This window comes from Protomyctophum bolini (genome assembly GCF_963924005.1).
Source record: "Protomyctophum bolini genome assembly, chromosome: 16".
In the NCBI taxonomy this organism is placed as follows: domain Eukaryota; kingdom Metazoa; phylum Chordata; class Actinopteri; order Myctophiformes; family Myctophidae; genus Protomyctophum; species Protomyctophum bolini.
In genome coordinates, this window is record NC_137877.1 from 17,023,658 (window position 1) to 17,038,433 (window position 14,776).

The 14,776-nt window shown below is 44.3% G+C and overlaps 1 protein-coding gene across 6 annotated transcripts in view; it reads right to left on the reverse strand.

Moving 5' to 3' along the window:
- Positions 1 to 699: 699 nt before the first annotated feature.
- The window catches only part of slc39a10 (solute carrier family 39 member 10), a 48,296-nt gene continuing 34,219 nt past the window's right edge, over positions 700 to 14,776 (reverse strand). For all 6 annotated transcript variants that reach the window (XM_080785515.1, XM_080785517.1, XM_080785518.1 and 3 more), the window contains 7 exons: positions 12,303 to 12,470; positions 8,256 to 8,376; positions 7,322 to 7,545; positions 6,888 to 6,966; positions 5,672 to 5,752; positions 1,507 to 1,697; positions 700 to 863 (listed from right to left, as the gene is read on the reverse strand). In XM_080785515.1, the coding sequence (XP_080641641.1) occupies positions 711 to 863; positions 1,507 to 1,697; positions 5,672 to 5,752; positions 6,888 to 6,966; positions 7,322 to 7,545; positions 8,256 to 8,376; positions 12,303 to 12,470 (1,017 nt within the window). In that variant the 3' untranslated portion in view covers positions 700 to 710. The remainder of the gene's footprint in view (positions 864 to 1,506; positions 1,698 to 5,671; positions 5,753 to 6,887; positions 6,967 to 7,321; positions 7,546 to 8,255; positions 8,377 to 12,302; positions 12,471 to 14,776) is intronic.

Sequence of the window (14,776 nt, forward strand, 5' to 3'; positions counted from 1 at the left end):
ATTTTAGGTTGCGCAACTGCCCCTTTTTTGTGAAAAACGCGTCAGGTATTTACAGTCTTGAGGCACTCTTCACATTAGCAGACCGTCCACTGTCCACCGACCACAGATACTAATGCACTTTATGAGGCAAACGTGAATCTGATGACTATACATAAGGGCATTATAATAATATGATCCTATCAACGGGACCCGCTCAAAATATGCCTTCCTGGTTTGGGTTTGATCCGTGTTTTCACAGGAGAACACCGCAGGAATTTAATTGCTTTTTTCCCCGTCCTCTTTTTAATTTCTATGGTAGCTTTTATGGCCATGGTGATAAGCTCTGAGCAGAGCTGGTGTTTTCTTCAAGCATTCCTTCAGCAGCACAGCTCTGTGGTTCACAGAGAATGAGGGGGGAGGAGGAGGAGGGGGGACACACATTGACGCATCACACACAGGCCAAACGGGTGATGTCCATGAGACACTTGGAATGGACACGAATGAACGAACGCATGAACGAATGAATGAATGAGATTCAATACACATGCAAGACTGGACCGGCGGCAACATGGCAAACAAAGACTGGACCGGCGGCAACATGGCAAACAAAGTATGCTTAAGGCTGAGAAGCACGACATCGACACGTCCTTCTGGAAACCCTCCCTCGGCCCCGAAAAGGCCGACCCCCCCCCCCCCCCCCCCCAACCGCCCCGACCCCCTCCGTCCCCCTACTAGAAGCCAAAGTCGAGGACGATTTGGTCTTCGAAGATGGCGATGAGCAGCATTATTGCGAAGCCGGTCAGCATGCCAATGTTCTGCAGGACAAAGTGACCCATATGGCAGCGCTTGTGGTCCTCGCTGTCCCCGTGCAGCATCTCCGGAAGCTGCAAACAACAAACAAAAAACTATTTGGACCGAAAGAAAATATTTTCTCAAAATGTAGCACTGTGGCTTCACTGGCAGGGTCACTGGGAGAGCCCTTTACAGATGCCAGTGATGTTGTTTGAGTTAATTAGCTCTATATATTCCCATTGTAATTACTGCTTCCCAAACAGTGGGTTGGGGTCCATGTTTCGGGCTCTAAATAAATAAATAAATAAAAGCAGATCACAAGTTTGCAACATGGTTGTGAAGTGACTTGTTGTGAGCTTTTAGTTCTGCTATTTTCACTAGTTTGGGTCCTGGGACATTCTACACAAAATTAGGAGTCAAATATGACTAGGTCTAGGGGTTGCGTGGCACTGGTCCGACCGCTCATTAGTCCAACCATACTAACCCTATTCCCAAACCCTAACCGCACGTGGACCATACTAACCCTATCCCCAAACCCTAACCGCACGTGGACCATACTAACCCTATCCCCAAACCCTAACCATACGCGGAGGTTTTAACAGTCCATGTAGTCAGACTAACGGGATGCCGGACTAATGCACAGTCCCCAGGTCTAGACCGAACTTGACCTAATGTCTGCTGGACAATGACACCCGGCTTGTTTGGCGTCGTGGAGCATAAACAATGGCAGCTTACCATATCCACCAGAGCCACATAAAGGAACATGCCAGCGGTTACAGCGAAGATCCAGCTGGTGACGTTGTGCGTGTTCTGGCCCACAGTGATGCCGATCAGCATGCCCACGTAGGCCATGAGGGCCGACAGCAGGTTGTAGACGATGGCTTGTTTCACAGACATCCCCGCCTTGATCAGCACAGCAAAATCACCTGTCGCCACGAGGGAGAGAAGTCAAAGACTTGTAAACAGGACTCACATTCACATGTTCATTCAGATGCACCAAGGTTATGGTGATCAGGTGATTCAGTTCTTGTAAAGCAGGTTTTTATTTTGTTAAAAGGCTTAGATCGGGGTCCCATTCCCATAGATACAAATTGCATCAAATGGGGGCCTGTGGCCTAATGCATAGTAAAATGGGGGTTCTTCAAATTAAGTTTGATCAGGAACAGAAGTCACACACTACAATTTCACAATCTACTTTCACATTCTGGTGCCTAACTTGCAAACTAAAGCACCCCATTCAAACACACTCCAGACACTTGCCACCCCATTCAAAACCCACTCCCCACACCTGCCACCCTTTTCAAACCCACTCCCCACACCTGCCACTGGTTGCTCTCTGCTGGGAAAACGTATATGAGAGAAGAACAAGCACGGAACAAAAGGAAAACATGTAGTAATGTCCCTTCACATCCAGTCATGATTACACATGCATGCATGTAGCCTTTCTAGCCTCTTCAATCTCTGCCATCCCAGATGTAGAAAAGGGCCCTTAGTCTCAGCGGAAACGGCCTGGATTTGTAGAGAAAGAGATGCATAGAAAGAAGAAAGAAAGACAAAAAGGGGGTGGCCTACATTCCCTTGCACAGTGGAACGAGCGGCCTCTTTTTCCTTGCTAATTACCACCATGAATATATTACCAACTCCTCACTCATCCATCAATCACATCTGGTACACAGGCGGCGAAAAGTTAAAGAGAGGCGAGGAATGGAAAGGGCGGACCCGTGTTCCGCCTCGCGCTTCAAAGTTCTTCAGGCTCCCTCTCTCGGTTCCTCCGGTTCCGCTCCGGCACGTGCCCAGAGACGCGCTGCTCGCCACCGCCCGTCCACCGCAATTAACACACACATCATCGCCAATTAGCTTCACTCCGGGAGGCTAAAGATCTCTCGTAATGATCGTCTCTGCCTCCTAGCTGCAGCTGCCGCCGCTTGTGGGGGGGGGGGGGATCTTTTGTCTGGAGGTGGAAGCGAGCGAGAAACCGCTGGCTTTCGTCTTGCGCTCGCCTTGAATGGAGCGGGCGGGGGTGGTGGTGGAGGGCGGGGGAGGGGTTGGGGGGAAATTAGACGGTGGCGGCGCATCAACTCAAGCCACTCAACAGGCGAATAACATCCAGAGCAGAAACGATGAAAAACTGTGGTGGGAGATAGGCCTCGTGTTCCTTAATAATTAATTGTATATTTGCTGAGGGTACAAAACATAACACAAAGAAAAGAAAGGGAGGCGCTGTGTGTGTGTGTGTGTGTGTGTGTGTGTGTGTGTGTATGTGTGTGTATACACAGTACATGCGTGTCTAGATTGTATTGGTTATTGGTTGGGTTTTTTGTACCTTTTTTGTGTTTTTGTTTCTTGTTATGTCTTTGTCTCCTGCCCCCCTTCCCCAAAAGGAACAGGGTCAGGGCAAAACACAAATGGTATTTTGTTTTTGTCTGTTTTGTTTCTCCCCATGTCCCCTGTCCCCTTGTCTATCCTTTTGAATTAAATTTCAATTAAGTTTTCAATCAATCAATGTGTAATGTGTATGTGTGGTGGGGGTGTGGTTTGAGTGTACGAAAAAGCTTATGTAGAACAACTTGTAGCCTAGATAGCAACACATGGCAGTGAGAGTCGACGCTACAAAAAAAAAGCACTTCTTCATAACGGTTCCCGGCGGTGTCGGCGGCGTGCCCCAAACACGAATGACTAGTCTAGTGTTTCTGCTCCACAAACCCTTCCGTCGGCGTGGTGGCCCGTTTGTACCACATTTGTACCTGTCCAGACGGCACTAATAGTAGGATGCCGTTAGTCAACACAAGGGGGAGGTAGGCAGCCGGGAACGTGGCCACTTAATCACTCACTACCTGGGCTATGGCATGGCTGACAAAGCTCCATTTATCACATAACACATTCTGACCTGAGATCAGATTAAAAAAATATCTTCTACATCCTGACAGTTTTCTGAAAAAGCTATATGTTTCTATGTCAGTCGTTCTTCGATTTTTCAAAAATAGCAGACCTACAATCTTGTAGATCTGCTATTTTTCAATAGCTAAAGCGTGACATAATGCTAACACCAAAAGGGGTTCCCGCCCAAAATGGGTTAACACATAGCGGGCTATACACCACGTACAACCAACCAACCATCATCACTGCTGATATGGGGTCTGGAATTCTCCTCTCAACTGATCTTAGACACATACACACAAACGCACAGGCACATTATTACTATACTAGTGAAGACATAAACATATTAGGACAGTTTCTCAGCGGTAGAGCGGCTGGATGGAACCGGGAGGTTCCCCAGGCGATCCCGGACTCCCCCAGAGTTAGTGTCAAAGTGTCCTTGAGCAAGATGCTGAACCCCTAATTGCTCCTGATGTGCAGGTTGGTGCCTTCCACGGTTTCCTCTGACATCGGTGTGTGAATGGGTGAATGTAATACACAATCTCTAAGTAAAGCGCTTTATATAAATGCACCATTTACAGTAATTTTATAAATGCCATTTTTTATCTTTCGTCCTTTTTACCCCTAACCCTTAGGTGTCACCGGAAATAGCCAATCTACAAGTTCACAGCAAGCTCAAAACGTGTCAGAGCGTGACAGGTTGTTGTTGTGAGCCTGGGCTAAGTTTTGATGCACAGCACCGGGCCCACAAACTACAAATCAGGCATAAATTCCTAATCCTAACCCGAATATTTTCCGATTTGTAAGCCTAACCCTTACAATGTCTGTTTCTCATAAGTATAGCAAAACAAGTAAACACGAGCTCACATGCACACACAAACACGGCCCTCCTGGTGTTAAGGCACAAACATGAATGTTCTCTCTAGCTGAATTAAACTTTAAAACGTCAATAGGCCCTTGTTTTGTCACAGAAGAGTGCGTGACATGGAGGTGTTGGGGGGATAGCGTGTCAGCATATCCTTGTTTACTGAGCAGTGAGCGAGAGAGCACCGGGGGACCGCTTATCATCCACGCTGACGGACATATTGACAGGCATGTTTTTGCTGCCGTCAGGATAAAGAAACACTGTAACAAATAACCCACAAAAAAACCCAAGGAGTTTTATTTTTAAAGACGACGAGGAAAGAAATCGCTCATGCCCTTATCAACGTCAACGTTATTTCCAGGATTAAAACAACGGGTTTGTTGATAGATTCCCAGGGTTTCCAGGGTCATGGGAGTCAACACAAGCCCAGCACAAAATTAATAGTCTAAACATTTAATCTATGAAAGACAAAACACCAGTGTGACAGCTACACCAGCGTGGCAGCTAAACTGTGAACTAATTGCTATAGTTTATATTTTCAGTATATAGAGCGTCGCAGTCCCGCCCCCTACCAGGGCCCAGGAAATGATTTCCCATTAATTTTCCTCATAGACATTTCAGAAAGACCTTTTAAGCCTCGTACAAAGCCAACTCGAGTTGTGAGAAATCATGACAACAAACAAAATAATTCGTTCCGAACAAATAATTAGAAAGAAGAAGAAAACAGGCAGGTTAAAACACTTTTTTTCTTGTTTTTCTTCTTTGTAATTATTTGTTTGGTTCAAAATGTTGTTTGTTGTCATGATTTGTCACAACTCGAGTTGGCTTTGTACGACGCTTAAAAGGTCTTTAAATAAATAGTCTAAATAGACTGACGCTCTATTAAAGAGCGCTATAGCAATGATTACAATTAGAAAAGCTGATAATGTTTTGGTTAAAACAAGATCTATATTCTTTCCTCCAGTGAAGGTACCAGTTTTCTCTCGAGTGGCCATGGTGTAAAGTGGAAGCGAGGCCTAAAAAAAACAACCCTGCATTGATCGACCCGCTGAGTGAGTTAAGAGATTCCTGGCTAAAGAGTGAATGTCTATTGTGTAACACCAGGCAGTTGAGGGTATTTTTTCCCTCATCTCTTTTCACATACAGCTATCCACTTACCCAACTCATGAGGCAACTCGTGGCAGAAGACAGCCACAGAAGTACTGATGCCTCCTGTAGTGTTGGCACTGAACGCTGCCCCTGTTAGAAACAAAGAAAGAGACATCAACACGCCGAACAGCCTGAAGATGACAGTTCAATTTGCTCTTGAGTTTACAAATGGCTAAATTGACCCAGGATTGTTATGGGACAATTAAAGTAATTCTAACTGATTATAAAAATGGTTTGAATTGATCCAAGTGAGAGAGATGAGTAAAGTTAGTTTTTTTTTGGTTCCGTGACACTTTGACAAGAGAGCTTTTAATCAGGCTTAAGTCTAACCGTGGCCGATGCTAAATGCTTAGAACAAGCAATCAAAAATAATTATTTGACTGACTGAAGCTGTGACGAAATGGGGGTAGGGTGATGGGGTGTGAATGTTTACTTGAGCCAAATAATCACGTTATTACTGTAAGTACAGCTAGAGGTATGCATAATTACGAGGCCACGTCTTTGTGGATCAGATCAGACGATCCGCATCCTTTGGCAGAGCCTGTTGAGTTAGGAATTAATGAAAGCGCAAAGTCTTTGAACAGAATATCTTATTCATATAAATGATGGCTGGTATAACTCCTCCATGTGGGTGTGCCTGGCCTTGATGATGACAACACACAATCTATCTCTGGTGTTTCAACTTTCTGGATTGGGGAAAAATGTTTCCCCAAGTAATGACTGGAGTACTGACTCAAAGAATATACATCAAATAGAAAATAGATGTTCAACTGAATTGATCAGTCTGATGTGTTGTACATTTTTGTACAATGGTGGTGTACAATAATAGCCGATCTGAGCAGGTTACAGTGACAAACTGCTGTGTGTGGTGTCTTGACCACTGTTGTTGTCTCGGTCGGTGGTGGAAAAACCCGACCGCGAGTATCACAGCGCCTGCTACAGGCTGTTGAAAACACTTGTTTTCACCAGAAACGGCCCCCTCAATGTCGTTTCTGAGATACAGGGCTTTGAATGCAGGGCTTAGAATGGAAGTGGATGTGCGCGCATCTTCAAAATGGCCACGGCCACTGTCCCACTTTGTGTTGTTGCGTTAGCAAACAGTAGCTAACGATACGATCGGATTAAAACATGGACGGTAGTCACGGTACTAATTTAACCCTCCGTGTTGGCCGTTTCTGGCGGGCTCCGTGTTAATGTCAAGGATGCCTAAAAGTACACCACCCACCTATGGCCAGGCCGTCGCTGAAGTTGTGCATGCCGTCGCCCATGATTACCATCCAGGCGATGCTGGCGATGCCGGCGTCCTTCACATGGAATAAAGCAAAATCAAATCTCATGACTTGTTTAATGATGTTTAGCCATCGTGATTCTAAACTGGATTTGAGGCATTAACCTTTTGTTTTATGGTTCCGAGACCATGCCTGTTTATGGAAGATGCTTCTGAACATGAATTATATCGCTAGTTTGACTACTTCAAATAAAGAGAACTAACTAAACATGGGCGATCTACAAGCTCACAACACGTCACACAGCGGCGTGTTGTGAGCTTGTAGATCTGCCATTTTCGGTGCACAACATGCTTTCATAGACGACAGGCTGGCTTCTATGGAATAAAAATGACTGGAATCAGTCAGTGAGACGGAGAACTTGAATCCATGCCTTCATCTCCTGGTCCGAGTGGCAGTTGGCGGCGTGCGAGTGTCCATGTCCGTGGCTGTGGCCGTGTTTCTTGGCCTTGCGTCCGTTCTCCTCGACAGGCGAGGTGTGGCGGTCGCCGTCGGGCGCCAGCGGCGTCTTGTTGGTGGGAGAGTCGGGCGGCTGGAGCTCCGACAGCTGCGTGTCGTTGTGGCCGTTGTCGCATGAGACCACCGTGCCATCGTGACCTTGGAGGGGGAGGAGCAGGAAGGTTATGTCGGGGGAAGCAGCTGGTTGCTAGGGATGTTATTATTACGGTAGTTAATCGATTCATCGTTAAGAAATTCTTCAGGGTAATTTTAGTTAATAAAACAAAGTTTTAGAATAGAGCACCGAAGTCTGATGGAGTTTACATGTCCTAGTTGGTTTGCATTTTCTTCCCCATTCTGAATTACCATAGACTTGTTATGAAGCATCAACTGATGGCGAGAAAACGCTAATGTTACTGCCGCTGAACTAGTTACATTTTTGCTAGAAACAGACTGTATGAGTGACTGACTATCGTAAACGATACAGTGCCACCTGATGTTTGGACCACAAACAATGCTTATATGAGACGACTTTAAGAAACCCAATTTTATTCTCCATAGAGGAAAAACTTCCAGGGGATGAACGAGTGACCTCTAGACTTCTGTGCTCTATTGATAAAAAATAAATACTAAAAAAGGGAAAAACCAAATTGCATGTAAAATCATCTTTTTGACAGGTCACCTGTCATTCATGCATTCATTCATCCAACCTTTTTCAGCTTCTGTAAATCAAGGCTTTCCTCATAATTCCCAAAACTAATATAAAAAACTAAAACAAAACTAGCCAGTTCTTAAAAGTAAAACTACTTATGCAGTAAAAGAACAACAACAACAAAACAAAAAATTGCTAATATCTGTGTCTGTAGTACCTTCGGTCAGAGGTTTGAGGTTGAGCCACTCGGCGTCCGAGCGGCGGTTCAGTTTGTGATCGGACAGCTTCCTCCCGATCTTGGCCTCGTCGCTCCGCCTCTTCCGGCCGCACAGACGTCCCTGTGAGGAACACAGGAAGGTCAGTTCAGCTGCTTCTGTGCCATTTGAAATTGGGAGCTGGGACATTTGCCACCAACGCGCTCATCGGGGGTAAATGGAATGACCCCGTTTTTAATCAGTTATCATTATTTTATATATTTTCTTTTTTTTAATCTTTGAATATATATTCTTTCACAGTGAACTTTTTTTTAAACTAAAATCTTTGCTTCTGGGGGTCCCTGGAACATCATATTTTGAGATGAGGTCGGCGGCCAGATAAATATAATTGTGGGGCTCCTAGACATGAAATAGTTTGAGCACCACTGACATATAGGGCTGTATTTTGTAAGACCTGGAGGCGTGATCAATGCCATTTGGCTATTCTGAGTGGCCAAAGATCATTGATCACGCCTCCATGTCTTTAGTTTACTCAAGTTAGGGAATAAGACCTGGTACTTAAGACACGCAAAATACAGCCCATAGTCTTTTCAGAAAACTCGTCATGATCTAGAAGACATTTTGTAGAATCTGGTCTCAGGTCTCAATGGCTTAAGAGCGGTGCTCTTGGCCTCAAACTTAGATAAGTGGGCAGGCACAGGTAGGGCACAGGAAGGAAAGGCCCCACCTGGCCTACACACACCATGGTCAGGTGACCTGTCCTGATTACTACAGACTAATAGCGGGAGTAGGGTCAGACGTCGAGTCCAAGTAGCTGTGCGCACAAGTGAGAGGAAATAACTCCATGCCAGGAGGTGGCAGTATTCTGCAGTGTAAATAAATAAAAACAACAGAAGGATTTCAGAAGCATAAACAGCATAAACAGACAGCACATACGCCTTAGAAATCTGCACATGCATGCGTCTCTTTCACACACGCACATACCTAATGCCCAATTCTGTCTTGACTGTCCTCCAAGATGCGAGGTTACTCCGTGGTGAGATTGAGAAATAAATAAAACAAGAGAATGACAGCATGACGCCCGCGACAGACTGCAGCCTTGTAACTAATATGGTTTATTCCGTTTGCTTTGATTGAATAATTGATTGAACACACGTGTACGTTGTACTATGATTTGATTTGGATGTGTTCTAAATAAAGCGTCGATTATCATGTATTAATCCAATTATAGTAAACACAATAATCAACACAAACACTTTATTTTAGAACACAACACACCCACATCAAATTAGGGTGTACATGTTCAATCAATTATTCCATCAAAGCAAACAGCATAAACAATATTAGTTTGCCTCTTCTACAAAAGAAATTGTTACAAGTTATAGTTCTCTTGTATCATCTATTTGTATAATTTCCCACCACAGAGTAACCTCGCATCAGAATCAGACTATCCAGCATAGCTATATCCACCTCGGAGGACAGTCAAGACGGGCAGGGTCGGGTCCCCTGGGGAGGAGGTAAATTACTACAACCAGCTCAGATAAGTCATGAAGAGCGCACAGGCGAGAGCCGTTAGGGGTTAGGTAACTTGCTCAGGGACACTTCCACACAGGCTGGCATAAGCCGAGGGTCGAGCCAGCGGTCTTCCAATTTCCAGACAGCCTCTCTGCCCACTCAGACACAGAAGTTAGAACATACACTGTAAAGTCCTTAATGTACTTTTAAGTCAAGAGAGCGTACAAATGTAACCAAGTAAACCCTCAAGACCTGGAAAAAATCATGCACGCTTTCATATCCTCCCGTCTGGACTATTGCAATGCACTCTACACCACTCTGAGCCGATCATCGCTATCACTCTACACCACTCTGAGCCGATCATCACTATCATTATCACTCTACACCACTCTGAGCCGATCATCGCTATCACTCTACACCACTCTGAGTCGATCATCGCTATCACTATCACTCTACACCACTCTGAGCCGATCATCGCTATCACTCTACACCACTCTGAGTCGATCATCGCAATCACTATCACTCTACACCACTCTGAGCCGATCGTCGCTATCACTCTACACCACTCTGAGCCGATCATCGCTATCACTATCACTCTACACCACTCTGAGCCGATCATCGCTATCACTCTACACCACTCTGAGTCGATCATCGCTATCACTATCACTCTACACCACTCTGAGCCGATCGTCACTATCACTCTACACCACTCTGAGCCGATCATCACTATCACTCTACACCACTCTGAGCCGATCATCACTATCACTATCACTCTACACCACTCTGAGTCGATCATCGCTATCACTATCACTCTACACCACTCTGAGCCGATCGTCACTATCACTATCACTCTACACCACTCTGAGCCGATCATCGCTATCACTCTACACCACTCTGAGCCGATCATCACTATCACTATCACTCTACACCACTCTGAGCCGATCATCACTATCACTATCACTCTACACCACTCTGAGCCGATCATCACTATCACTATCACTCTACACCACTCTGAGTCGATCATCACTATCACTCTACACCACTCTGAGTCGATCATCACTATCACTATCACTCTACACCACTCTGAGTCGATCATCACTATCACTCTACACCACTCTGAGTCGATCATCACTATCACTATCACTCTACACCACTCTGAGCCGATCATCACTATCACTATCACTCTACACCACTCTGAGCCGATCATCACTATCACTCTACACCACTCTGAGCCGATCATCACTATCACTCTACACCACTCTGAGCCGATCATCACTATCACTCTACACCACTCTGAGCCGATCATCACTATCACTATCACTCTACACCACTCTGAGCCGATCATCACTATCACTCTACACCACTCTGAGCCGATCATCACTATCACTCTACACCACTCTGAGCCGATCATCACTATCACTATCACTCTACACCACTCTGAGCCGATCATCACTATCACTATCACTCTACACCACTCTGAGCCGATCATCACTATCACTCTACACCACTCTGAGCCGATCATCACTATCCCGACTTCAACTAGTTCAAAACTCTGCAGCCAGAATCCTCACCAACACAAACCGTAGGGCACATATAACCCCAATATTAGCCACACTACACCGACTTCCTATTAAGGCCAGAATTGACTTTTAAAGCTGGCCCCGCCGTATATCGTTGACCTACTGCCTCCTAAGACGAATGAAAGACCTCTCAGGTCCTCCAACAAAAGGAGCATTCGTTGTGGTAGCTCCCACCCTATGGAATGCCTTGCCTCTGGCGTTGAAAAATGCTGAGTCAGTCGACTGTTTTAAGAGTCTCCTAAAGACTCACTTATTTGTTAAATATTTCTCCCATGTACCTTCGACCTGATTCATTTTATAGCCCTATGTTTTTGTTCTGCTGCGTTTGTTTTTGTTCTTCTCACTGTACCACTGTATTATATTGGCACAACTGTGTGATATGTTCATTGTTTTTAATTTGCTTCTATTGTTTATACTGTGTTAATTGTTCAGCACCTTGTAACTTTGTTTCGAAAGGTGCTTTATAAATAAAATGTACTTACTTAATGAGTCCATTTGTTTCCATGTGTACGCTCTCAGAGCTACAGACCCAGTTAAGGTATAACATAATTGCCCAATCATTTGCAATTATTTGAGGTACGGTAATCACAATTACTTCTGCATAATCTGCAATCGTTTCGGCCATACATTTTCAAAAAGAAATTCAAAAGTAGCAGAAATAGCAGATCAACCATTTCCGCTATTTTGTCAATTTTTTGGAAGGGAATCATTATTAAAAAATGATTAAATGTGTCAGTGATTTATTTATCTGCCCTGTGCAATTTGTGATACAAAAGCCTACAAGACAAACGGAAAATTGTAACATTCCAATGTTCAATGCAAAAAAAACACAATACAATTGTTAATTCGCATTATTTTTGTGACAATTAATCATTAACTGAAATTTGAAATCCTAACAGCCCAGTTGGAGGTGCATGTGTTTGTTCCGTACAGTTTGCCAGCCGTGGAGCTTACCCCTTGATCCTTGTAGTGTTTGAACATGCCGATGCAGTGCTCGATGATGAAGAGGAGGTAGATGCCCGATAGCGCCGTGAGGCCCTTCCACACGCCATCAAACTCCACCAGCATGCTCTGCTCCTCCCGAGGCTCTCCCGGGTTGCTGTGGTCGTGCTGCCCCTGGGACTGAGAGAGAGCGAGAGGGGTGTAGAGTCGGGGTAGGGATAGAAGGGGAAAGATGAAGCCTCATTTTATACTATACTTTGACTTTTATGGGGGGGGGGGGGGGGTCGTCAAACCAGCGACACGCTGTCAGGCATGCGCCTGTATGTGGTACGTGCCCAGACCGCTAGGCCAGCAGGCGCCCAGATATACTTTTAAGCCAACAATGTGAAGCAAGCGTTGTTGGCTTGAAAATGTGTTCTTTTTAGCGATCAACAACGCTGTGCGACAAGATCTGCATTAGTCTCAACGGTTAGAAAGGTAAACAATTTTAAGTATCAGGAAAGCACAGTTTTGAACCTCAAGCCTTTTCACATGTGTATACAATGATCATGGTATGAAATAAGCCTTGTGCTAAATATTTTATGGAAATGTTACAATGCATGAGAGTCTCATACACAGACACGCATAGGCACACTGTTCAATAAAGCAACATTGTCTTTTTTATGAGCCACAGCCTGTTTAATTGAATGGGGAGTAGATCCTATACTACGCTATATATAGTGTATACCGGGGTTGTTTTCATATACAGTATATTGTACTGTGAAGCATTACAAGCATCCCTAGGTTGATGCAATGATTTAGTATTCAAGACAGCAGCAGTTTGTCTCCCACACACACGCTAGATGAATGGCCATTAAGAGTCAGCATTAGCAACAGCAAGTTCTGGTTCATTCATGTTTTGTTTTAAGAATCTAAATCTGCAATGTAACCAACTTACTCAAGCTTTAAAATAATTGTAGCGAAGTGAAAAAGTATAATATCTACCTCTAAAGTAGAGTGGTAAAAGTACAATATTTATGCATTTAAAGTGTACAAAAATCAGGTACAACTGATACAACAAACGGACTTTCCAGTGGTTCCCAAACGTCTTAGCCCGTGACCCAAAACTGAAATTTGATGTCTCCCCGGGGGCCCAAACTATACTTAAACATTCAGTTTCTAATTTATGGAATTTCTTTGATTTAATTTTTCTTCATGAAATTACTGAAAAATAATTATAATAAAAAAACATGAATTTATGTATTTATTCATAAATTATTATGCTTTTTGAAAATGTTTCTGAAATAATAACAATTAAAAACAAAATGTAGGAAAATAAAGGGACCCATAAAGAAATGTGTCTGTGACCGTGACCGTGACCCACACAAATTCGTCCCAACCCAGTGTTTGGGAACCAGTGGAGGATGATTGGAGGTAACCGTGTGAGTGGGATGGCACGCAGGGGGCAGATATGGCAGGGAGCAGTGAGGTGTTTTACTGGGAAGTGGCAACCGATGAGCGACTGCTGAGAGAGAGAGAGGTCGTGTGGATCATAGTAGGGGGAGGACGACGCCTCTGGGTCAACCCTGGGTACCAGCTGAGGGGAGGGCCATTTGAAATGGCCAGTTTCATTCCAAAAATGAGATGAAAAGTGAAACTGAAACAAGAGAAAATATATTCACTCCGCTAATCAACAAAATGGACCCTGAAAGGAAATCAGAGCAACGGCTGCGTTAAGTCTGACCCGCTAGGATTGCTATTGAAGTTACTGCATCTGTGTCTAACCGAATCATATAAATCATGGAAGAGGTTGAAGAGGTTTTTAGTTTAGTTTTTGGAAATGAAAGCCTGCACATATAATTGCAAAGCAGAATTCTGAAGTCAAGGGGTTTGGGGTTTTATACAATACGGATACCGGTAGCTTTTCTGGGGGAAAAGGCACATTTGAACAACGTGAAACATTGTGGAAATGATTATACTTTGATCCCGTTATATATATATATATATATGGATTTTTCTCCAAGTATACAATAAGAGTCTAATGAGTGTTTGGAATGGGATGTGCGTGATTTCATCCGCATCGAAGGTGTATGTAGTATCCACTTCTAAATCAGTGTGTGACACCAACGTTGTCACATCCAATTAGACTGCAGGCTTTGTTGGAATTGCTCATAGGAGGCTGCTAGCCGATTGTGCTTATAAATATCCACCCACTACACCACACTGTTTTAAGAAGAGACAAGTCTGTGTCGTGTTTTTGAGCTCCAGAGACCGAACGAGGAGGTTTTTTTCAGACCGCATTTATTTTCAACATCTAAAAACGTGAGGTTCATCCGTGGGACACTTTCTTGATATTACTCATCTGTGTCACCAACCCGCTGGGATGGGAGCAGAGCGCACAGAGAAAATACAATAACTCCCACTTGTTTAAGTCATGTTTTGCTTTTACCGACCAATTAGTCACGTCACAGCAGTTGCTCCGCATGGCAGGAACTGTGACGAGACGC